The sequence below is a fragment of the Hetaerina americana genome, unplaced genomic scaffold (genome assembly GCF_022747635.1).
Source record: "Hetaerina americana unplaced genomic scaffold, ioHetAmer1.1.p SCAF_6, whole genome shotgun sequence".
NCBI classification, from domain to species: domain Eukaryota; kingdom Metazoa; phylum Arthropoda; class Insecta; order Odonata; family Calopterygidae; genus Hetaerina; species Hetaerina americana.
In genome coordinates, this window is record NW_027287205.1 from 16,490,730 (window position 1) to 16,517,617 (window position 26,888).

Below are 26,888 nucleotides of genomic sequence, written 5' to 3' on the forward strand. Positions count from 1 at the left end.
CGTGCTTTCTCCATCAGACCAGACAATATGGCACTAATAAGCATTTCCTATTAAACACAACCCAAGGATGACTGCAGCTATGATGGGAAGCAGACATCAGCATCTGGTGCTGGCTGAAGAAGTCATCAAACAGGAAGAGAACAAAGCAGGGAGATTGTGGGTATGAGGATAAGATAAGAAATGTGGCAGAGGACAAAGTGAAACTTAAGAGAGTCAACTTGAATCTAATGAAGCATTACCCAATTTCAGTGAACTCTGGACAGTAAATGACAGGTGATGGGTGGGTGGTGGGAAGGAATGGGTTTCATGATTTCCAAACAAATCTCTAGTGTAAGGAACTCACGTCTTTGGTTTGTTCCTCTGCTGCCATATTCTGCACCCTGTTTGGCGACAAGGGAGGAGGAGTCCTCCCGTCTCGCCCTCTCGAGCCTGCTGCCATGCTCCTTGGCAGCGTCCCACCAATGGGACGCCCATGTGACAAAGAGAGCACCATCAGAGCTGCCCTTGTCACATGCTGACTGTCCTCTACACCTTCCACCTCCTCTGACTCACAGGCCACACCACCCTTGGGCACCCCACCTGGTGGGAGGACTGATGACACCTTTGATGCTGCATTGGTGCGTATGCGCGTCCGAGGACTCTGTGGGTGCGTGGGCGAGGTGGGAGGGGATGCCACTGCTTTTGAGATGGTGGCATTGTGCTGGACCTCCTCCCCCCGGATACCTTTTGAGTGCCCAAAGTGCCTCGGCAGGGAGCTTGTGCCGTGAGAGCCACTGTGCCACTGTGTGCTGGCATCAAAGTTGAAGCCAAAGGGGAACTCTGCATCAGGTGAAGGGGTGAGTGACTTGCATGCTTCAGTGGCTGGGGGAACAGGACCACCGTTGCCCCTCTGGCAGTGTATGTCCGTGGGTGTGGATGAGGGGAGTGGGCGCTGCTTGTCTCTCGGCAAAGACCCGTTCGTCTTGATCCTGACAACCAATGCAATGGGTTAATAATTTATCCATTCATGCAGATATTTTAATCATTTATCAAGTAAATTTAAATGAGCATTTCATGCATTAGGTTGAGTCATGAGATCTTGTTTCTCCTAACTTTGAGAGAAAAGGAAAAGAAGAGCACTGAGATTTCGATCTCCCTGCTCACGAGAGTAAAGTCCTCAAAACTTACGAACACTACTAGACCTCACCAGGACAAATTTTGTTTGGATCAAGGAAGGTCAAACCCCTCTCTGACCTGCACTCTTCTTAGTGCTACCCACCCTACACTAATGGCCTTATTCCCCATCCCATTCCCGCGGTGACGGCAGCACATGGAACTATACATATTGAGGGAATGCCCAATATTCTTTCGTACATTCACTTGTAACTATGACTGACAATTTTCAAGCAAAATATCTAGAAATATTAACTAAATTAGTTCTACAGCCTGGGAATTCAGCATTAGAATTAGGAATATGCCCCAAAGTAAATCCTTAAATTTTGACTAATTTATATCAACATTTTGATAAAAACAAGCTTGAAGTGGACTATAGTCCATAGTTATGTCATGTCATTGTTTCCCAGATACAGTGAACAGGAAACTTGTATAGCATAGCATCACGATTCAATGATTTCATTCAAAGATTTGATTTGAATCCATGCTTTTGAAAGGATTTCAATGAATCTTTGAATCCTAATCCCATCCCTAGTGTCAATATCATAACTAGCCTAGGGCTGATAACGATTGCAAGGGTATCAGCCTTACTGAGTAATACCCTGCACTGCAATTGTCTTTAATACTGCTGCCCTTTTGATTTTCATGGAAATGCACAATGTACCAGCATGAGGAACCATGGGAGAGAAAGTTAATCAAAGAATTAAATAAGGTACATAGAAAATCCCCTACATTCATTGAAAATTTAGGAGGGTGAATCACAATTCATGCAGGTAGAAATATTTACCTGAATTCTCTCCCAGTGGATTCAGAATTTAGAATGGGCATTGGGGGCAAGCATTGTCTTAGTTGGAGAACATTTTACAAATTTGAGGGCATAGATGATAGGGATCTGGAGTAAAGACTTAAAAATAAATATAAGTGGAAACTTGGGAAGCTTTTAAGATATTGTAGGTGTGAATAAACATGGAAAAATATTAGAACAGGGGAAACAAAGAAATGCTAAGCATAGGAGGAGAGACTAAAGAGGAGGCTGTTAAGAGAAATTTGAAGAGGGCAGGCAAAGTGGATGTAGGAGAAGATTGTATTGTATTGGGAGAGAAGCAGCAGGGGGACAATGACAAAGACATCATACTTGTTAAAAACCGTACCGATTAATGCCATTTTGATGAAGAAGACCTTAAACATTCCATACCAGGGTATTTAAATGTTTTAACCCTCCATTCTGGTGGATTTTTAAAGTGTAGTTTTTGAACATGCATTGATTCAGTAAAATCGTCATAACTTTCTTCAAAATTGAAAATTTTTAATGGAGCTGTAAATGTAATACTTACAAATAATTTCTTCATCGTGTGATAATCAATGAAACATTTTCCTTAGTGGAGTAGAACATTGCAAAAAGAGCACTCACACCCCATCTCCTTTCTAATTTTTCTTCAAGCACACACTTTGCATCTTCTTGTGTGGTATAGTTTCTTCCCCTTTCCCACGATAAGAACGAGATGATGTTTACTAATGTCTCTCGAAAGACAATGTAGGTGATCCCTTAAAGGAACACACTGCGTCAGCTTATCATTGCTGTTATCCTCTGAAGATAACTCATCTGGCTCCTCTCTACTCATTGCCTACTCTTTGGCAGTCTGGAGCAGAAATCCTTTAAAATCGAATGCTATTTGATTCATTTAGTGTTTTATAAACTCTAAAAGCATTAAAAAGAGCACAATTAATAAGCCATTGCACAACTTTCATTGACCATTTCATTGCTTTTCTCATGATTGTATATTATAATAAATACATATCCACCCTGTCTATGGATTTCATGAACTTATGGTATTTCAAAATGCAGATAGGTTTTTTGATTGGCAGTCCTGTGATCCTATCTTTTAGTGGTATATTACCCATCCTAGTGCTGTGAATAACACTAATCATCCTCGCCTCCCTTTTGTCTTTCCAAATCACTAGAAGGACACCACCTTTACGAGAAAATGTGCACTCTATCTTTTTCATCATTTTTGTCTCACTCTTAAATATAGGGAGGGAGCCCTCTATTTGACCTGATGCGTGTAGTACAGATTCCTCGTGAGGCATTGTCTTCATTGGCACTCTTATTGGAGCCACTTTCACTTATTTAGAGAGGAGTGGATTTTCTATTTCTGACCTTCACTACAATATTCTTATCACTTCCACTCTCATCACATGCTTTATCATACTCTAATGGCACATCTGACATGTCATTGGCGCACAGATTTCAAAATGCAGATAGGTTTTTTGATTGGCAGTCCTGTGATCCTATCTTTTAGTGGTATATTACCCATCCTAGTGCTGTGAATAACACTAATCATCCTCGCCTCCCTTTTGTATTTCCAAATCACTAGAAGGACACCACCTTTACGAGAAAATGTGCACTCTATCTTTTTCATCATTTTTGTCTCACTCTTAAATATAGGGAGGGAGCCCTCTATTTGACCTGATGCGTGTAGTACAGATTCCTCGTGAGGCATTGTCTTCATTGGCACTCTTATTGGAGCCACTTTCACTTATTTAGAGAGGAGTGGATTTTCTATTTCTGACCTTCACTACAATATTCTTATCACTTCCACTCTCATCACATGCTTTATCATACTCTAATGGCACATCTGACATGTCATTGGCGCACAGATCTAATAAAATTTCTTCCTCGTGCAAAGAACTCTCTTTCTTATGCGATGCCTCTACATGCAATACTCTTTTAAATATTTCCAAAATACAGACTGAGAAAACCCTCTCACAAGACAAACACAAAACCAAAATCACAATTCTCCACGCCTCAAGGAAACGAACTGCTCAGGACACATCAAGAGAAGGAACTGACTAGAGCCATAAGAGAACAATGCATGATTAATTATTGGCCCCCTCAATTTTTCCACAATGAATGTTTGAAGTGAAGGAGCAGAGCTGAGAGTGCATTCAATTAGCCGGGGGTAGAATTAGTGGGCAAGGCAATGGTCCTTTAGATGATAGAAATAAGGCTCCTTGCAGGTAGCTCAGCTAGGGTCATGTGGATTAACACTCAAGAAATAATGAGGCAAAGCTTTGGGGTACACGTGGAAGATATGAAAGAAATATTAACCCCGAAATGAAGTGGGACGACGAATAAGTTTCAAGCTGTTGAAATTGAAGTTTCGTACCATTACAGAAAAACAAAATAACTGAACAAAATCAAAAACTTACAACTGCTCTTATTAAATGATGAAAAGCAAATGAAAAATTACCAACAAAGATGCAAATAATTTTAATTAATAGTTTAAAATGATGCTCTTGAATGATGAGAATTCTCATCATCCATCCACGATGGTTTATGAGAATTCTTACCATCCGTACGCAGCATTTTAAGAAGAAATAAGATGTGCTCATGAAATAATGAAAGATTAGCCCTTTTAAAATGCAAAAATTGATGATTTACAGCTAACCTTATCTAATGCTGAATTGCTTCAAACACTTTTTTTTTAATTACCAATTTTTTTTTTTTTTTTTTTTAGTAATCTACCTGTTAAGGTAGGTTTTTGGACTGACACAACTACCAAACAAATATTTTATTACTCCTAACAAAACACAAAATCAATCATCCTACTCTATATCAGGTCCCTCTTCATCTCTGAGTACTTTCTTCCTCCCTTCATCCCGTCCAACATCCCTATCCTGTTCCTTCCCTTTCCTCTTTTGCCCAACATTCTACCCTCTATCACAGTCTTCAACATCCCACTGCCGGTCAACACCCCCTTCATCCACTTTTCCTGCCTCCATAGGATTGCTCCCAACAAACCCCTCTCTTCGCCCACCATACCAAGTACTTCCTCATTTGTTTTCTTCTCTGTCCATTTCACCTTTTCCATTCTTCTCCACACCCACATTTCAAAAGCCTCCAGTCTACGTCTATCCTCCTGCTTCAATGACCACGTTTCCGCGCCGTACATAGCTACGCTCCATATCAAAGTTTTTACGAGTCTTTTCTTAACATCCTTACTCAAAGTCCCCGTCATCAACTCCCTCCTCCTCGTGAAAGCCTCTTTGCCTAGCGCAATTCTTCTCCTTACGTCCCTACTACTTTGACCGTGTTGGTCCAAAACACTACCGAGATACGTAAACTGTTCTACCTGCTCTAGCTTTTGCCCTCCTATTTTAATGTTAAGCTTGGCCTTTTTCTTTCTAGAAAATCGCATAACCTTTGTTTTATTAATATTGATTCTCATCCCATACCTGTCGCACTGAATTTCCAATTCACTAAGCAATGCTTGCAGCCCCTTGGCTGACTGACAAACTAAAGCTTGGTCATCAGCAAACCTAACTGATTTTACGAATTCCCCGCCCACTTTCATTCCTACCTCGAGTTCTTCCCATGCCTCTTTGATCATTTCTTCTGCGTACAGGTTGAACAGCAACGGTGATAATGGGCAACCCTGCCTTACACCCCTTCCTAACACTGCCCATCCTGACTCCCCGTTTCCCACCCTCACCTGAGCAGTCTGAGACATGTACAGGTTGCGGATTAGCCTCCTTTCCCTCCAATCTATTCCTATTTTCTGCAATATACTCATTAGTTTTTCCCAATTTACTCTATCAAACGCTTTTTCGAAATCTACGAAACAGGCAAATACCTCCTGGTTGTGTTCTATATTCCTCTCGATTAATAATCTCATTACTGCAATGGCATCACGCGTACCTCTCCCCTTCCTAAACCCAAACTGATCATCCCCTAAGTAATCATTTGCCCTACTCTCTATCCTTTTGTTTATGATAATTACCAATATACTGTGCAAATTGAAAGCAATTTATTTTGGTTCTAAACTATTAGGGCAAAATAGTTTATGAAATTTTTGATAATTTTTCGCATCTGAAAGCAGAAAGAGTACTGCTCAGAAGAAAACTAATCTTCAAAATAAATATATTTAACATCTATTAAATAAATTGAAACTATTAAATAGCAGAGGTTATATTTATTCAAAATAAGACAACTTATTTTCATCCGGTCAAGTTCATCTAATCTGATGTTCATTTCTACAATGTTTGGCCTGCATAAAAATTTTGCAACCTAAGGCAAACTTTTATTTGATTGTGTTTGGAACAATACATGATTTTTTTTTAAACAGAGACATTTCCGATGATGATGTTTCTAGTGCACTCAATGCAATATGAGGGAACTTAAGAGACATAAAACTGAAATTTAAGAAACAGACCACCATTCAAAGTCATTTTTGGAAAAATAGGAGTGAATGAGGATAAAACTATGACAAAATCTTATAGATATGCTGGACAATTATTAATTTTCTGGTGAATTCTAATTTTGATGTTCTTCTCATGTGTTTACCAAATAAATTCATCCACTAATGCTGTATTTCTTGTCTGATCTCACTATATACCTAAAAAAAACCTTCACCTTCATGGAAAATAATATAAACAGCTACAAGTATTAACTACAAATCTAAGTGGCCCTAAGGTGTTTGCAAAAGTATAACTGAACTTAGCAATTGCATACATTGTGGAAATAGATCATAAAAATGGGTTAAGTTTTCTAGATTTTCCATTATTCATAAACCCCATCCCCATTTGAACAGATGCTATCTTTAGAGGAAAAAGCTAAGATAAATAAAAAATGCTATAACATATATTGGTAGTAATTAACAATTGCCAACTATGCACTCATATTCTTTCAATCAAGGTTTCCCAATGATAGGATCAACTATGGATTGCCTGAATGTACGGTGCAAACCGATAATAAGGCCTGGAAGTAAATAGTAAGCATTCAAATTTGGGCCATCAGATTACAAGTGCCCAAACTCAATTCTTTTTAAAAGAAAACTAAGGTGATCAATACATTTCAATGCAAAACAAAAAACATATCAGCAATAATTTTATAAGAGGCCCTTTCCCGTATGAAAACTGACTTTACTCATTTTGAAGACTTTGATTCAGAAACTCTCAGAGTGTCTCAACCTTTTCTGCAGACATTTCTCATGTTAGATAATTAATTAATTCATTACCACCACAAAAAATCAAAGTGAAATGATTATATTTTCAAAATATTATTGACTTGATAATTATAATTATAGATGCATATGATGATAACTATAAATTGTACTGGGTGATGTGTTAAATTTTATGCAAAAATATAAAAAATTCAGAATGCAAAATTGTTTTAAATTAATGGGATCCAAAAATGTTGCTCAGGTCACTGGAATGCTAAATCCACCTACAGTGAATTTTAATCACAAACAAGAAAATTTCATCAGCCATCTCTTTTCACCCACAAAGATGATTTGGAAACAGAAGTTTCTTTTGGTCAAATGAGACACCAGGAATGCTGTCCCACAATTGGGAAAAGAGGAGCATACAACAGGATTTTTTCCCCAGTTTACACATTTCTTAATGAGAAGCTTCACCAGACCTCCCCTCCATTTTTGGGATGACAACAAGGAGAGATTCAAGGGACTCAAGAGATCCAAGTGCACCATCAACTCACCTGTTCTGGTGAACCAGCTGGTTCCCCAAGGTGACAGGAGGGGTTGCCATTGCCGTCTGGCACAGAAGTGGAGAGGAAGGAGATGGAGTCGAGGGGCTCCCATCTGGGGATGGACTGTCCAGTGGACTGCTGGGGTCATCCTCAATGTTGTTCTCACAGCCATCAGTCGGATGATGAGTTGCTGCCATGGCTACCCTCTGCTGCCATGGCGTTCCCACCACGGCACTCCTTCCTGGCCCATCACTTGTGCCCTTGCCCTCCTCTCGCTCCCGCTGCACTTGACGCTCGTACTCAGCACACATGCTCAAGATCTCCTCAAGGCGCACTTGCTCCCTGCGCTGCGTCTCCTGCTCCCGGAGCCGCTCATTCTGAACCTGCATGGACAAGACACCAATGCATCAGTGTGATCACATAGAAATGACAGCGACATTGAACGAAGGATACCAAAATGCCGCATCAAAATAGTCACCACTATCCAGTTTGATGTTGACAAATATATGAAACATTCTTACAATCGTTAAGTGAAATAATAAATACAATATTCCCCCAGGGATCATATACAGAGCAAAAAAGCTACTGTGGGATTTGCCAATACAAACAATCGAAATATGTGAAATTCATTGAAAATGTAATACAATTGTAAGAATTATCAAATATCTAAATTCATAATTCCATATTTTTCTCATCAGTAAAGCAACAGGAATTAAAAAAACAAATCAAAATCGTAATGTTGTTTCATTTTTTCTAAACACAGTTATAGATTTTGTAAATATGATGTAGCCTTTGCACATGTAACAGAGTCCGGAAGAAAGTTAAAATTATTTTCTATTTCCCAGTGCTTCCACAAGATATTTTTGAGATGCTGTTTGACATAGATCATACTGCTGTTCCCGGTGTCATACACATGGATATCAAAATCATTTCATGTCAAATGAAGGATGACCATCACCTTGTCGGACCATTTCACTATCTTAGCCTCATTCAGAGCTGGATTGCCTGCAGAGACCCTTTGTTTTGACTGCTCCTTTGTCTCTGGAGTGTAATAGTGTACCCATGTTTCAACCACAGTTATATTAAATACAGAAATTTGTCAGGATTGCGATGAAAAAGCACCAACACACCAAATCTCTGCAACAAACTATGAGGGACTCCTACATTTGCTATTAGGAGCTATTAAAATTTACTGAGGACACCAACTCTGTCTTTCAGGAACCCTCTACCAAAATGCAATCAGTTGGTAGGAAGTGGTCCACTTAAGCTCTAATGAACACTAAGGGTGAATGTTTTGCAAAACAGATATTTGAGTATTTGTATTTGTAAAGGAAGCTTTGCCCTAGTTATCGTAGTCTCAGTGTCCCACCACGAAGAGATTAGAGCCATCTATGCAAAATGAACCTGGAAATATTTTAGAGAAACTATTTTTATAGAATACAGTAAACATTGGCTTCCTCGATTAAGACAAAAAAAATCCAAAAATTGCCTTTGACCTAATGCCACCATCTTGAACAAATGGCAATCACAAGGAATTTTTTTTTCAATATTTATCTAACTAAGGATAACACTTCTAAATGACATCTTGTATGCATAAGAAAAGTTTTTATGGCTCTTAGATTTGCTAGCCACAAATACAGCACCAGACATTCTCAAAAGGGACATTGAGAAAAGTATAAAAATTCAGAGAAATTGCTCAACTATAGTAATTGCGAGGCACAGGTAAAAACTGTGCAGAAGTGTTCAAATTTTATTTGCTGCAAAAATAGACCAACAGGAAAAAATATCAGTATTATTAGCATTAATCTATTGCATAAAGATATGTTTACAATGGACCCTGGCACAAAACACTATTGTTCTTATAAATCCTAACTAACAGGGCACCAGAATATCCTTAACCTGCAATAAATCTATACAATAAATCTCTCTTTACACCTGCATACTTTCTTCCCTTTCTCAACTCCACACCAAACACCTAATCATTTCCTTCCTCTACCTCACTTTCCCAGAATTCTCCTCTCTATTACAAGAAACTGCGGGAGATGCTGTGAAAGCAACCTTTAACAACAAAGTTATCCACTAAATATGCCTTACTATGCAACAAATTCAGTGCATATAGATCATTCACCTAGACCAGGATTTGAACCCGGCTCCCTCAATGTCAAGCCGAGTGCTTTAACCAGTTAAGCTACCAACACATCCTCTCATTCTCAAAAATTCTGGGGGCTTTGAAGGAACAAGATGTCGCGACGAAATACCATAAATAAAATGCCACAGGCATTCATAGTCATGCACAAACCACCACGGTCCTCAAGTTTAAAGCCAACTTTAAACATTATGGTGGGTAAGTTAGGGACTAGGGTAGGAGCTGTGGTGCTTGGCACATGACTATGACGGCCTGTGGCATTGTATGTACCGTATTTTGCCACAACATCTTGTTCCTTTAAAGCCCCCGAAATTTCTGAGTGTAAGGATGCTTCTGAAGCTTAACTGGCTAAAGCACTTGGCCAGACATTGAGGGATTCGGGTTCTAATCCCAGTCAAAGCAAATTGTCTTTACACTCTGAAAATTTTGTATTGCCCTCTATTACAGTCTTCAGAAACTGATTACCTCAAAGAAACTTCTGCATTCACTGCTCATGTCTCATTCAAAGTTCTCCAAACAGCCATCTCTCTCTCTATCCTTATGATACCCTGAGCTTCTTCATTTTTTCCCCATTATATCCTTTTTATTTTTAAAATTATTTTCTACACCCACTTCTCAATGCCTTCCAATCCACACTTCTCCTCTTGCATCAATGACTACATTTCTGAACTATATAAAACTATGCTCCATATTAAAATTTTTACTAGCAATTTCTTTCAATCTTCACCTAAGATTCCTGTCATCAACATCTACCTCCTTACCAGGTGCAAATCTACTTTTATTGTCACTACTACTCTAGACACTATCCTCCAAAACACTTCGTAAATAGGTGAACTGATCCACCTATTCTAGTGTCTCCCAACTTTAATGTTAACCATAGTCTTCCTATTTCTTGAGAATCTCATAACCTCAGTTTTCTTATGATCGCTTCTTATCCCATACATATTCCGCTGATTCTCCATTGTGCCAAGCATGGATTCTAATCCCAAGGTTGACTGGCTTACTAACATACTATATGTCTGATTTGGTAACTAGACACCTGATTAAAACCTTGATATTTCCAACTTTGATTGTCAAGGGGTATCCAATCAGTATGGTTCACTCTTACCATTTTTCGCTTCTTCTCGAGGTCCTCACGGCGTGCACTCAGCTCCTCAAGGCTGCAGTTGAGCGTGGCCGAAGGAGAGGAAGATGCTGAGCGGCACGTCAGTGGTGCATCATCACCACCACTGCCTGAGATGTCGAACCCTGGTGAGAGTGCCCTTTTCTCGACGCTGCTCTCTCGTGGTGCATAGTGCTGCTGCGATGGCACACCCTTGGTGTGGTGCTGCTCCTCACCCCAGGGTGCCCGCCAAGACCCTCCTCCGCCCCTGGGTACCGCGGGGGGCTTCTGGTCCATGGTACCGGTCGCCAGAACTGATATCGACAGTGCTGCCACCATTAGAGAAATGGATAGAATACATCACAATCAAAATACTTTGACATCATAATTAGTAAGCACAACTGAGAGAGACGTCCAGTAACAACCATTAACTTATACAACAAATAAACATTAAAGAGAGGCAATCACTGAAGGGGACAATAATGGGAGGAAAAAGTATGCTTGGAGCTCTTCAGTTTTACGCATGGGTGACTGAGTGGTAGTTTACCAGACTTCAAATGGGTAGCAGTGACTGCTGGGTGCAGAATGAGAAATAGTGTGGAAAGCTTTATGTTAATGCAAATGTAATGGCAACGAAAGTTAATGGGATGATCAAGAAATAAAAATGCTCTTTTAGTCATTATATTAGGCCAGCTTCATAAGAGTAGGAACATTGATCCTCTGGAGAGTGAGTGGGGTTGGGGAATGATCACAAGGGGAAGAGTTTCATTTGGTTGCCCCATGCCCATCCTGTGGATGCATTGAAAGCTATAATATGTGTTGTCTGCTGTGACAATGGCTGTCCCACCACCCACATGTTAGCACTATTACCACCTGTGTACCTCCTAAATCCTCTCCTCAGAAAGTGATGGTGCCTTCTGCCTCAGCCTATGCCATATCATCTGACATCTACGCAACTCTTCCTCAACAGTTACATCCGCTCCTTCACCAACATGCCCAAATTTTCCCGGTCTTCCCTCTTCTCTGTGGCAGCCTGCCTTGCATGGAGAGAAGCAACCTCCAGACTTGTGTGCTATCACAGAGGGGAGAGTGATTCCTCACTTTCAGGCCTGTTGCTGGCCATCTCTGGAGCTTTCTTCTGGCAGTAAGCCTTCTATGCTATTCAGGTAAATATCAACTTTTCCACTGTCGCTTATTCTGCTGTTGCGATCAGGAAATGCATAAAAAATCTTCAACTTCTTCCAGTTTTTCATTCCCTATTGTGATCCATGCTTCCTATTAAACTTCAGTCATTTGCAATATCTTCACCTATTTCCATCTTCTGGTGGCACTGCTTAATCACCTTCAAATTGACACATCTTATGAGACCTTGTGTAAACTACAATGACTACTTCAGCTGCATGAAGAAAGAAATTGACTTTTCTCCGTGATGTACATCCCTGAAGCACATCCTTTGTATTAATTTAGATTTTTCTTGATGTAGACAAAAAGGGCAATGATAAGGTTAGATCATCCTTGCAGTAATCCTTTCCTTACTCTTGCTTCCTAACTGTGATGTTCATACAAATACAGTCCTCTGGTCTTCATCAGGTTATGGTTGTATCATCATAAGATCTCTGCTGTGCTCATCTATTATTACTTATTTCAAATGAGTATTACCAAACACTTCTCCCACATGCAAAATGTTAATCCCAGTAGCTCCTTTTCACTTTTCTCACATACAGGTATGTATAGACCAAGAGCTTTAATACCTTCTCTTGGTCCCTAACTCTCCTAAATCCAAAGTGATCTTCTATGACAAATTTTCTTCTTTTTATTCCTTCCTCCTGTGGTTAAATCACGCCAAGACCTCCAGTGTGATATAACGTTAGGCTTATTACTTGAAAGTTATCACATTTCTCCGTGATCTTTTTGGAAAGAGGGTGCTTCTGGGAGTCCATCAGTATTTTCAGTCGCATACTCCACAGATACGTATCCTCTCTGGAAGTGCTAGAGATGCTAGGATGCCACTTTAGTTTTAGAATAGATGAAGGGAGAACCCTGACGTGTATCTTCCTGAGGTAAAAGGGAGACAGGATGTGTTAAACAAGAAGCCAACGACCCTCCACTCCTACAAGTAGACACGGTAGAGCCTTTAAAGACCAGTGGCTTAACCCTAGTCCATCTGGACTGTCCTCATTAAATAAATTTATACCTGAAAAGAATTATTTCACAGTAAAATATGCCCACATTCGGATCTTCGGGTGGGCACTTGCCCAGGACAACTGAGCGATGCAACAGACAAGGGGAAGAGGAAATAGAAGATGTTTGGACTAAGAACTGGTTGCTGCATGGAACAAGAAAACAATCAATAAAAAAAGTAAATTTGAAAATGTGACGAGAGAAATGAAAAGACATGAGTATTCTAGGATTAAGTAAGGTACGATGGAAGGGGAATTAGAATTAGGAAATTATAACCTAAGATGATTTATAAGAGGGAGAAAGTGAAGAAAATAGTGCAGGATCTACATTTACATTTAAAATATCCGAACAAAAAGAAAGTCAAGTCTTTTACAGTCACCGACAGAGTTTTAGCAATTAGGCAGTTGATTGACCCAGTGAACACTTTGATTATTCAGGTTTAATACTTACATCAGTAGCATATGAATGAGATGAAATACATGAGCACATAAGTGTAGTCTATGAAGAAAATGGGAAAGGGCAGAGATAAATTCAAACATAGCTGGAGAAAATCTGAAACTTAAGAGCCCATAATTCCCAGAGAAGTAAAAAATTGTGGATAAGAACCATAAATAATCAATTGATACAAACCATCTGCACATCGACCAATGCATATTTGTTTAAGGCTTGAAGTGATCAGCTCTCTGCCTCCTGGTTTTCTTTTATCTTACTCACAAACATCTCTCTCACTTGGTTATCTGTACATGTACTTAAATCAGAAGAGCCTATTATCTTCTGCCAAATGAAATTCGCACCCTATACGAAGCTCAACTATGTGTTTACACCACTACAGATAAGTGTTGATTGAAGCCTGAAAATTGGCAAATGAGCTAATGGGTGGATGAGTCTTCAGTTATCAACTTGAATAATTTTAATTTGAAAGGGCACATCCCCAAGATACTTCATATCAAAATTATCCAAAAATACCTCATGGGAATTAAATTACTTCATTAGCATTAAATTTTAAAAATTGTGGATATTAATGCTATATAAATTTAGTAGGACACTTGCCCACTAGGATTAAACTTCAAGAGGGCATAATGATGAATTTTTGGACCAGGAGTAATTCCTTCCCAAGCGCCTACTGCATCAGGAATACCAAAAAAGAATGGGTAGACTACATTGCTAGTATATGGGATCCTCATGAAGATTGATTGATTGTCACCTTAGATTGTGTGCAGGGCTGAGGAGCTAGAGTTTAAAACATTGTTTTAATTAACTGAGTAGCATATCAATATTACTAGAGGAACTAGATTGGGAGTCATCACAGAGCGAAATTGTTAAGAGGACTCTTTAGTGGTTGAGGTAAATTTAAAGTCATTTTACCCATGAACCATAAGATTTCCGAATAAAACTATCAGACCACACACGGATGAAATAGTATTTTTCTATTTCCATTGTAAGCAGCCTTTGTCTCAAGCCAGAAGGTTAGAATGCAGTTAAATTGACCATGTACATATAGCATATCTATCCAAAGAGGAAAGTTCTTTGACTTCAGTGTAACCATCTACATACAAAAAAATCAATATTCCGAATGAAGCCATTTTCCATCAGATCCTACACTTTACATGGGGCCTCAAGAGAGCATGGTTGCCATGTTCCTTGGCCTTGGACTCCTGTCAACAATGCATCTAATGAATCCCAATATTTTTACTTGCTTGATTGCAGATTTTGCCTATGTGGGGGACTTATAATAAGTCAGCAGAGACAGTTCCAATTATGTATTTTAACATTTTGTTTGTTCACCATTTTGAAATGCAATCGAGATCCTTTGCCAATATTAACCTCTTCCTCAGAAATCTTCCACTAAATCACCACTCATCCATAGCAAACTAATCTGACTATCCATTTGGCAGTTAAACTAGTTCACATTAATCAAGAAAAGCAGGGGCTTGATAATGCTACTCTGAGGTACACCAGAGGTAACTCATATGCTAACAGAACTGGCACCATCAAGGACAACACTCAGCACCCGTTTTGACAAAAAGTCTTCCATTAATTTATTGCCCTCTCATTTATACCAGCAAGTTTTGATTTACGTATGAGTTTACCAGGAGTAACTTGTAAAATGCCTTTTGAAAATAAAAAAAGTATCCACTTGCCAACCTATTCCTCCTAATAAAATTGAGTTGTGTAAATAAACCTAGAAACTATTCTGTTCCACATACATTTTCATTTCCTCTCCTTCCCTGTTTAACTAACATTCCTCCCCTCATCACATCTTCAAAAACCAATCAAAATGGTTTATACCCACCTTTCCTGCCTCCTTAGGATTTCTGCCAGCATCCTTAACTCCTCATTCACCATGCCTAGCACTTCCTCGTTCGTTTTCCTTTCTGCTAATTGTAATTTTTCCATCCTTCTCCATACCCACTTCTCAAAAGTCTGCAATTGATACCCATTACCTTGCTTCCATGACCATGTTTCCACACCAAACCAAAGTTTTAAATAGGTTTTTCTCAACATCCTTACTCAACGGCTTTGTCACCAATTCCCAGATACTCTTCAAAGTTTGTTGCATAATGCAACCTTCTTTTGATGGCTCTTGTACTTTTACCAAATTGGTCTGAACCACTTAAATGATAATTAACATTTTTTACCCCACCTATTTTGTGCCCTCCTATTGTAGCATTTAACTTTTTCTTTTTTGAAACCTCATAAACTTTGTTTTGTCGGCACTGGTTCTCCAACCATACCTTTTACAGTGATTTTCTAATGCGCTCATTAATGATTGGCTGACTATCTAACTAAAGTTTGAATATTCATGACCCTGATTTAATGATTTGTCCACTGGCACCATATCCAGGTTTTCCAAGGCCTCTTTCCCTATTCCGACTCTCCATTCACCACTCACACCTGAGCTGTCAGTGGCAGATACCACATTTCTCGGCCCTTAAGATGAACCGGCACATAGGAGCTATTCCCGTCACTATTATTTTTCAGGTTAGAATTTACAAAACATTCTTTAATCAGACCGAAAAATATTTTGATTTTAATAGAATAGGAAGAAATTAGAATTATTACATTAAAAATCAGCAACCGCATAAACGTTAATTCATCATAAATCCCAGAATTCATCATCACTGCCACTAAAATTACACGCAAAATTATTTTAAGTGTGGAATTCCATAACCATTCTTTCAAATTCAAGTGTTAGTTTTTGTGCTTTTGTCGTTTTAGTATACATACAGAGACAATTTCTCTTCACGAATCCTTCAGACCATAATGCTGTCCCAGAAAAATCACCAATAGACATTCCCATCACTAATTTTCTTCCTTCAATTTAAACAATTTTTGTTACAAAACCAATTCCTTTCTTCCTGTGTTTTATCCAATTCTTAACATGTTCCTTGAACTTTGGCCATTTGGGACCACACGAACATAAAGTTTTTTCAACTCATATCTGCTTTCAATGAATCAATTTTCTGCATTCTCCATTCTCATATTATTCTCAGTTGGAGGTGGGCCAAAATGTCTTTTGGCTGCTGGCTCCAGTATTCTGAAGGATAATGCATGACTTCAAGTTTAAATGCAATACTGCATGACTATCTTTTCTCATTTGGTCTCATGCGGTTATTCTAATTTTAACTTTTTATGCAACAGTTTCTGAACATAAAATGAATGCCAACGCTTTTTCCTTTCAATTTAAAATGGTATGCAAAATAAATCAGCCATTTTCAATCGCATATGAGCATTTTCATCAATATTTGCAATGTGCTGATCAGGTGCGACAGAGACCCCTGGGCTGCTTCTCCCTGCCATGTACAGGGTATTCAACAGAATGCTTCACTCACTCTGGTCCGCCTTGTTCTCAGGGGGAGGAGCTGTACAAGGGATGTTGGTGCCTCCTGATGGTGCTCCGTGGTGCTGTGAGGGTGCTGCAGGGCAGCATTGTCACTCTCTTGCCTCAAACACTGCCCATATGCCTTCCCTATGGAGAACAGCAGGATATTAGAACCCTTACATTCTACTATATTTTGCAAAATAACAAAAATATCCAAATAAATAGGGAACTGGGTTAAAAATATTTGTTATCATTAACACGCAAATTATGAATGTGTGAACTCACTTATTTCGGATATCGGGAGGAAAGAAGGAGTGGGCGAAGGAAAGAAGGGAATGATTGAAGAGGGGAAGGGAGTCAACTTCACAAATCATGGGAATTTCAACAGGGAAGACAGTCCCCTCGACAAAGACATGGAAAATACTATTCTATTGCATCCAAATCCCAAACAATGGTCCTGAGAAGGACCTTGGAGAATATCAACCCCTTGAGGCAATCAGAATCCACAGGACTCGACCATAAATCACAGCCTATTTAACCTGGAGGGTATGTCTACATAAACACAGCCAAATCACAACATAGCTAATGCAAATTAACATAAGCTTACTGGTGTTATATAAATTCTGCCATTTTCAGAGACCTCAAATCCCTAACAATCTCGCTCCATGAACCCAAAATTTTGCAGTCAGACCTCCCACAATTGGTACCTAACCTTCACCTGTAGAGTTCTGGAATCATGGTCCTTCAATGACAAATCTAAAAACAGAATGACACAAACCCTAACTTTTCCCTTTCCCAAACTGTTTTCCAACTTAACAAACTCTCAATCTCAAATTCCCCTCCAAAATGTTTCCACGCACTGCGAATATCCCATTATTTTATTTTGGTCGCCAATTGTTTATGGTAGGTTTTGGATGACCACTAACCAAACAAAACTACTTTTTCAGCTCTGCCCAACAAGAAAATACCTGACACCCAACACTAAAATAAACATTATTCGATTCAACATACTTCCTTCCTCCCTTTATTCCATCCAACATGCATCTAACATCTCTTCTCACCCCTTCCTCAATTTACTGCTGTTCCCCTCTATCACAATCTTTGACATTTTATTGTCCTTCAAAATAGTATCCACCTTTTCTGCCTCCAAATTTCTCCTACCAATCTTTTCTCCTTTGTCAACATGCTTAGCATTTCCTCATTTCTTCCTTTTCCACCCATTTTTATTTTCCATCCTTCTCCACACCTAAACCTCTATACTAGACCTGTCATTTTGCTTCTATGACCATATTTCCACCCAATACAAAAGCACATTCCATACCAAAGTTTTCACTAGTCTTTTCTTAAACTTCTGCCTTAATGCCCCTGTCATCTTGTTCCTCCTCGTGACAGCTTTTTTGTCGAAAATAATTCTTCCTCTTATGTCTCCACTATTTTGACCAAATTAACTCAAAACACTTCCAGGACATTAAATTTTTTACCTGGTCCAGTTTTTGCCCTCATATTTGGGCATTGAACTCAGCATTCATCCTACTCAAAACCTCAAAATTGTCTTGTTTACATTAATTCTCATTCCATACCTACACTGATTATCTAATTTGCTCAGCAATTATTGTAATGACTCGGCTAACTGGCTAACTAAAGCTTGATCATTCATGGTCCTACATGATTTTATGAATTCCTTGTTGCCTTTCATTCCTCTCCCCAGGTTTTGACTTGCCTCTTTTAACAATTTCCTCTACATACACATTGAACTGCAAGAGTGATAATGGACACCACTGTCTTACCCCTCTTTTTAACACTACCCATCCTGATTCTCCATCTACCACTTGCATATAAGCAGTGTACAGAGTGGAGGTAAATCTCCAATCCCTACAGTCTACTCTAATCTTCTGTTATTTCATATTTCTCTACCCAAAAGACAATGCAAAAGATGCACTGATTTTTTCAGGTAAGAATTTATGAAAAATATTTGGTTCAGACATAAAAGGGTCAAAGGAATTGTTTTCAAACTTAGCAGCTGAATCAATGTTTATTTATCCGTTAACTTTTTGCCAGGACTTTTTTGGCTTATCATAAAATATTGGAAATCGATGGCCATTTCATTCTCCCCATCAGTGTCCAGAATTGGCGTCTTACAGCCTTTCTTTTGTATTCCAGTGGCAGCTTTTTTACTGTGCAAGTGTACCAGTAGATCTGGTACACAAGCAGAGATCATTTTTTTTCATCAATCTCTCGTTTCATGATGATGTCCCAGAAAAAAAGCACTTAACCCAAAAACAGTACTCTGGCCTTTACAACGGGCTTTTAACACAATGATATAACAATAGAAACCGTTACAAACACCCAAGCCCTGGATGGAGAAAAATCCACCTAGGCAGGAATCGAACCCATGATCTTAGGGGTTAGCAGATTAGGCTGTTAACCCCCCAACCCACCACTGGGGTCAGCAATTACTATAATCATTTTTTTGGCATTTTCAGACACATTGATGACAGCATAAACAACCTTACTCATTTGGTTTGTTGATCATATTATTAGCACGGCCTCACAAAGCAGAAATGCTAACTTAAAGATGCCATCCAGTCCAACATGGCAGCAGTGATTATTCAACGCAAATGAAAATTTTGCCACTTGCAAATGCTCTTTTAGAAATTATACTTCTTTTAAAATTAGAAATTACTTTTTTTGGCAATAATTATTTGGTTATTGGTCATAATTTTATTTTTGGAATACATTTTTGACTGCATAAGTAAAATTAATTTGTATACAATATCATCACTATACCTCATACCTTTGTTTCTCTTTTATCCATTAACTTTCCAAATAAACTAATGATCTGCAATATTCAACAATGACAATTTGCAATGACTCCTGTTATTGATAGGCGATCCCTAAGTCTCTAATGGAAGACCGATTTCTTAATCAAATGTAGATATTGTAGAACTGCTGAATTGCTACTATTATTGTAGAACTGCTATTGCTACTTTAAATGTATATTGAAAAACTGAATTTTTATTGCTAATGACTGTGAATTCCCATAAATACACTCCTGGCCAACATCATTTGCCATTTTCCAAGCCATTACTTCTCTTGCTAGCCCTTCCAACACATCCAAGGAAAACTGAAGCTAGTATCTCTAGTTAATGGTATTTCAATGTACGATGGCAGGGGTTTGACAAGTGGTTGAAGGTGTTACTAAAAAAAAAGTGGAAATATGCTCCTTTGAAGAGTTGTGGAAGGTGACAATGGGTCAGCCTAGGTTGTTGGGTTTATGAGTTTCTGGAAGAAGGTAGAACTCAGCTGAGTTAAGTTGGGATGAGCTATGAGAGGTCTTCTTTGGATAGACCTTCACGGAGACCAAGTTCATGTGGGGACTTTGGGGGGAGGGGAGCTCTCTTGTGTTTTTTTCACCTAGGCTAAAGGGGTTTCAGGGAATGTTTACGATACCATCACAACAACACAAGATATCTTAAACTTTGGACAGGGACAAGTGATCTTTAAAAGGGTAGGAGGGGAAGTAAATAATGGTGGGAAAAGTGTTAGAAAAAAAAGGCTAGGTTAGAATAGGCTAACGGATGGGAAGTTAGGGGTATGCATGATGCTCCCTGTAGAGGGATTTGGACATTTGAGAGGAGATGGGGGGCGCTAGAAGTATTAACCCCTCAGCGCGATTCTCTGTACGCGTTACGTCGCAGTCGGCAGGCCTTATCCGCGGATCGACGTACGCCGTACGCCCCGCTACGCACTCTCGGTTTTGAATTTTTCTCTGCGGCGCTATCGAATATTTTTAATATCTATGGTTGGCCTAGGCCTCTGAGATATTGATTCTTGCTAATAGTGCTGTTTCGGCTACATGAAAAGGCACTCTATAAGGGAGATAAATCTATCAAGTTCGTCGTTATGAGATAAGCGAGTTCTTCGCATTTACGATTTGTCCTCTGGTTCTGTTCGTCTTTGTCGCTTGATACGACCTACCTATCTAATTTCTCTGGAACCAATCGTGTGTCATTCTTTCCTTCGGTTTCGTCATAACAGTTGCGAGGGAAAAAGGCCTCCCCACCTTCTGTAGTATCAGTTGTTACATTATTTTCTTGAGAAAGAGAAGTAAAAAAGCATTGTATATAAACTCCGAAATGGATTCCAAGTGGGATAAGCTTTTGGGAGAGAAGCTAATACATTGCATTTAGTTGTTCACCTGAACGGAGAAAGAGAAGTGAGTATTAGTGCGAGTTCAAGTTTGGGAGTTCGGCGGAGAGGCACTTCGTTGGAAGGATACGGCCAACCGTGAAGAAGTCCAGGCCTCAAAGAAGAAGTCAGTTGGGCTCCGCACGAGGTGAAAGGAGGGATACTGTGGATTGTTGCCCCGATTGCGATGCAGGCCTATGTTTAGAGGATTAACTCAAATTATATCACACAAAACTGGACTTATGGAACGGAGGTTCAAAATTTAAAGGCGAATAAAGATGTGAAAATAAAAAATATAACGTAAATAAAATTTGTACTAAATAGAATAAGCAATTTAACATGAGTTGATTTTTTTTTAATTTTAAAATAAATATTTTAAAATAGAAAAATTATTTTCAAAAATGCTGCGCCAGGGAGAGATTTTAGAAAAATGAAATACCACGAGTGGGGCCCAAGCATTTAAATACCTATGCCGGCTTGAGGGGTTAATTATGATAAGAGATGATGCATAGCGTGTATTAATCAGGTTATTTATTTGATTGCAGACATGGTGGCAGAATTATAGTGGTTGTTGGAATCATCACTGGTCGTTATATCCTAAGATTGGTTGACTGCAGCCCTCCATTCTACCATATCTGATGCTAATTGGCTTACTTCCTGGTATTTTTTGCAATGTTATTTCTTCTTTATTTGTCCCATGTATTTATCCCTTGGCCTTCCTCTGAGGACTTTTCCCTCTTTTTCATTCTATTACGAGGGTTGTCCAAAAAGTAACCTCTGTTATGCTATAAAAAATACACGAATATATACAGAACATTTATTATTTTCTTCTAAATACTACATATCTCTACTGTTTTTATAGATATTGGCCAGACAGATTTAAACATTCGTCATTTCACTGAAATAGTTTCCAAATTCCTTTAGTATAAAATTCTGCCGCCTGAGAACGCAGCCAACCGATGACGGTATCTTGAAGTTCTCCGTCGAGACGAGCACAAAACATGTAGCAGCCTAACTTTGCAGTTGTGTTTCCATGCAACAGAGTCGTAGAAATCTGTGGACAACTTTCTAAATATTTCAGATATCGTAAAACACCGGTTTTCACGAACTTTTCGTCAAATTTCTGGGGAAGTTCATTGTTCACCAATGATGGGCGGTCACTTCCGTCATCATCATCATGGACATTTGTGTTCACTTTTAAACGAACGACAACACTGACGCACAACTCTTGTCACCCATCACATTTGGTCCGCACAGAATAGTAATTTCCCGATGAATTCCAGCAGTTTTGAAGTTTATTGCCAGTGCACACCTTATCACTAAACGGATTTTAGATTTGGCGGGATTTCCAACATCCGATAACCGGCATGGCCTCCCGAACCCTGTAGATCAAGTCCTGACTGCCCTGGTGTGCGTGTCAATACAACAAACATTCAGCTCTCCCCATTACTTCGCTCGCTACACGCAAACGGAGGTTACATTTTGGACAACCCTCGTATATTCTTCACGAATCCATTGTGCCTAAGGGGGTGGCCTATCCATCTGGTTCTTATTTTCTTTATGGTATTCCATAAGGTCCGTTCTTTGTCCATTCTTCTGTATACTTCTTCATTTTGATCTTAAGCATTCTTCTCCAGCACCAGGTTTCTAAGGCTTTTAGTCTTTCTCGTCTACTTTTCCGATGAGCCATGCTTCTGATCCACAGAATGCCACACTCCATATGAAAGTTTTCACGTATTGTTTCCTCGTTTGTAGTTCTATCTTCTTTGAACACAGCAGTTGTCTTTTCATGGTGGATACTCTCTTAGCTTGAGCTTTCTTCACTTGATGTCTGTAGTACTTCTTCCGTCCCACGTGATGGTAATTCCAAAATAGGTGAAGGAAACCACTTCCTCAAATTTTTTTTTGTTCTTTCAGTGTGACTACTGTATTCCGTTTCTCTCTTCCACACACCAGGATTTTAGTCTTCGTCTTGTTTACGTTCATGTTGTAACTTTGTAGTGCTTGATCCAATACGTTTAGTGACCTTTCAATATCCTCCTGGTTTTCTGCTATCATTGCATTTTGGTCGGCGAAGCGTAACATGTTTATCTCTTCTCCATTGATCCTAATATTGTTGTAATTCAGCATGTAATTTTGGAAGAAAGGGTGCAGGGCAGGCGGCAAACCAGAAAGTTACAATATTATGTAAAATCTATTAGAAATGGTGCCGGATATAATTCAAGATGAGAGGAACTCGGAATGACTGTTTTGGTTATTTCAATGCGTATTTTTATAAAACTAAGTCATGACAAGGCAAAGTCATGTTGCAGCGTTGCCGGTTGAGATGATGTGAGGTGGTGCGAGAATTGCTTGGAGAGCCCTGAATAAAGTGAGAGCATGGCTTGCTTCTGCACAGCACCCGGAGGCACAGCTAAAAGACGGGAGTGGAGATGTAAAAGAGGTTTCAGCCTCAACTCCTGCCATCAAACTTTGGCTTTTTGTCCTTCTAAGAGACAAAATGAAATTCCTCATCATGTGAAATTTCGAGAGTGGAAAAAGTCGGAATCATTTTATAGGTCTAATAAAATTAGCAAAAGGTTTAACGTTTAACGACTATTAGCAGAGATGGTTGTAAAAATATCTTGCTCATGGCTAGAGTTTTGAGCCCATAGGTATAATGCATACACATATGAGGAGGATGAATTGAGCAATTTGAGGATGTACTATATCCACGTTTATTACGCGGCTTCACTTACTGCAGGCGAAAAAAAAAGATTGGCACTTGTATACGCCCTTAGGATCGATGGAAAAACGAAGTTATTGATTACAGTTATAAAAATCACAAAAATTACAGTCTCAAGAATGAATTGGTGCCATAAATCTGTAACGTGAAATTAGGGTGAATATTTATGACGCTAGTAATTGCATTGCGGGAGCATGTTGCCATTGACCAAAAGTGAATCCGGAGCCGCTTTTGATCAGGCCGCCAAGGGCGGGCGGAAAGCGAGTGTGGATGCCGCGGGTGCCCATCGCCCAAAATAGGCGTCTCCTGCGGGAAGGCCGGTGAAGCCAATGCAAGCGCCCCCGAGGCGCCTTCCACCGTCTCCCTTCCTTCTACAAAACCGCCAGAAAGCCGCAATTTATAATCGAGCGATAATGATTACATTAATGTTCGAATAGATCTCATTTGCGTGTCAAAGGGTATTTTTCTTACGAAGGAATGGTGCCATGCTATCAACTATTATTCATTTCTAACGCACAACGCGGGCAATGACGTACACTCAACTAAATTACGAAAGGCATTAATTTATCGTCTATAATAATTTATTTCCAAAGATTTCATCGATGATACAATATTAATAATATGTTTTCACGATATATTTTCGATTCTTTTCGGAACTAGATGACGCCACCCTACGACAGATATCTACGTAATATCCCGCAAGCCACCAGGATGGGGTGTGGCAAGGGGTGTATCCACACCGGCATGCACAGCACACGAACAAACAAAGTCACCTACTATGCATGAGACATAACCCCATTAAAAATTCCGACATGCAAATGTTTTTGCGTACACTTATCGAATTCAAGAAGAATACGAGACAGATGGTAACATCATAACACCATATCTGGTAAAATATTGCAACAAGAGTAATAAGTTAATTATTAAGTTTAGCTTCGACTAATTTAGTACAAACTGCGGCAACGACTTCAAAACTAGTTCAAATTAAGGAATAATACAGTTTCTGGCGTCACTTGGTGGAAATTCTTCATATTGAACTTAAAATTATATATAAAAGGTCTGACCTGATGATGTTATACCATAACGAAACCTAGGTCGTAAATAAAAATGTTTTCTTTGTGGGAAAGCCAAGTATTTAAATTTTAAGTTCGATAGTTCAAATTGTTAGTTCACGTATCTGGTTGACTGTGCTACCTAAGACACCAATTTATTGATATGTAGAACAAATAAAAGCGGGTCTATGACGCTTCCTTGTGAGACACCGGAAGTTACCCCAACTAACTAACCGTACAATTAATAACTACTCGTTTTGCGCGACTATTAAAAAATTCCAGCATATAACATTATGGTATATCCCACAACTTCAACTCTGCAATTGCCATCTCATTGAATAATTGGCGAAATCCTTTTCAAAACAAAATATCGCATCAACCTGAGTGTTATTTCCACTATACGAGGCTAGCTGGTTTTGAGTGTTTCCAAATGATTCAATACTACACGACACGATATACGTATCAATACCATTCATCGCGTGCTGGTATTGACGAGATTACATCATGTTATTTTCTTCCTGTCATGGATTTTATATACTTTTGAAGGATTTCAGTAAATTAACTTCTTCAAAGCTGGATTTTATTTTTTTACTTTTCCCGTCTTTTAGTGAGCGTTCCGAAGGCAAATTCCATGAATTTCTTTCACATAATACCAGAACGATTTGGGATTTTTGATCGATGAATCTCCCCAAATTTTACTCTTGAAATCAGCCAGCGCTTTCCGAAAGGCTGTTTTTGCCCAGGACTTTGACTTTTAAGTAATTTTCTAATAGCTTAGTATGGTCACTATCAGGAAAATCTTACACCGGAATTTTTCTACATATGTGGCACACCCTTTGGAGCCTTAACAATTTCCGTGCTTCAATATTATACTAAGTTCTGCGTTTTTTCTTTTTAATTTGCAAGGTATTGGCTTATCAATCGCTGAAATGGTGACATCGAGGAAGTGTTTCCATATTGCTTCAACATTGCATTCGTGGCTCAACTACTTGAATTTAGGAAATTGATCACTCCTTATGCTGTCATAGAAGTAGAAATTTTTATTTAAGAATTGCATTCTTTCCTATTCTGAATATTTGGCGTGGACAGTATTATGATCACTAATTCTTTCTACGTTAAATAAATTCAAAACCTGCTCGTGTATGTTTGCTACTACAAGCTCAAGAAAAGATTTACCGATGTCGGCGATGTCATTAAACGATGATTGGCAAATGTGTCTGAAAGCGATTCGCAGATGTCTGAGTAATTTCCGCCCGTTTTGAAATTGTAAACGCCCCATTCTATTGATACGATATTGAAATCTCCACCGATCATCACCTTACAACCATTACATCTAGATATGACTCCCTGAATTGCTCCTCTAACTCAAGCACCGAGTTATGATTTGAATTAGCGGGCTCATAATATGCGCAACAGTAGATTCTTCTTTGACGCCAGCTTTTCAATGAAACACCAAATGCTTTCTATTTCGCTTCGGAAGAACTTTACGGGCGCAGAGCTAATGAAAATTAATACGCTCAGTTTAAATTCTTTTTTTCCTTTTATTCGATTAAAAATTACGGGAACAGATGTCCAAAATGTCGAGGGACGATAAACGTTCAAGATACAAACGTCGAGCAAATAAATGAAATTCCTCACTTCATTATGAAGTGCGCACCAACCCTTGGAAAAAGCATATCAGACTTATTGCTTACGAATACTTCAGAGCGTATACTGATTGTAGCCAATGACGAGGGCTTGAGCGAATCCGTGCTTATCGCATTTGACGAAGAAATAACAAAGAGTATTAAACCAAAACGAAAAATTTATATCTACGATAAAGCTGACTTTGAAATGTTGCCAATAAATTAAAATCTTTATTACCCGAGTTTAAAATGCACCTAAGTAATTCCAACGTTGAAGGAGCTTGGAAACAATTAGTTAGTATAATATGATACAAGGGGACATCAACATACTTTATTCGTACAAAATACACAAATGCAAGCACAGATGGTACATTCATGACGTTAGGAAAGCGATTCGAAAGCAAAGA

At 39.0% G+C, this 26,888-nt stretch overlaps 1 protein-coding gene across 1 annotated transcript in view; it reads right to left on the minus strand.

Moving 5' to 3' along the window:
* The window catches only part of LOC139695088 (pleckstrin homology-like domain family B member 1), a 102,699-nt gene that overhangs the window by 28,188 nt on the left and 47,623 nt on the right, over window positions 1-26,888 (minus strand). The window contains exons 2-5 of the mRNA XM_071593715.1: window positions 16,902-17,038; window positions 10,894-11,216; window positions 7,649-8,022; window positions 344-968 (exon numbers count right to left, since the gene is read on the minus strand). Coding sequence (XP_071449816.1) covers window positions 344-968; window positions 7,649-8,022; window positions 10,894-11,184 — 1,290 coding nt within the window. The 5' untranslated portion in view covers window positions 11,185-11,216; window positions 16,902-17,038. The remainder of the gene's footprint in view (window positions 1-343; window positions 969-7,648; window positions 8,023-10,893; window positions 11,217-16,901; window positions 17,039-26,888) is intronic.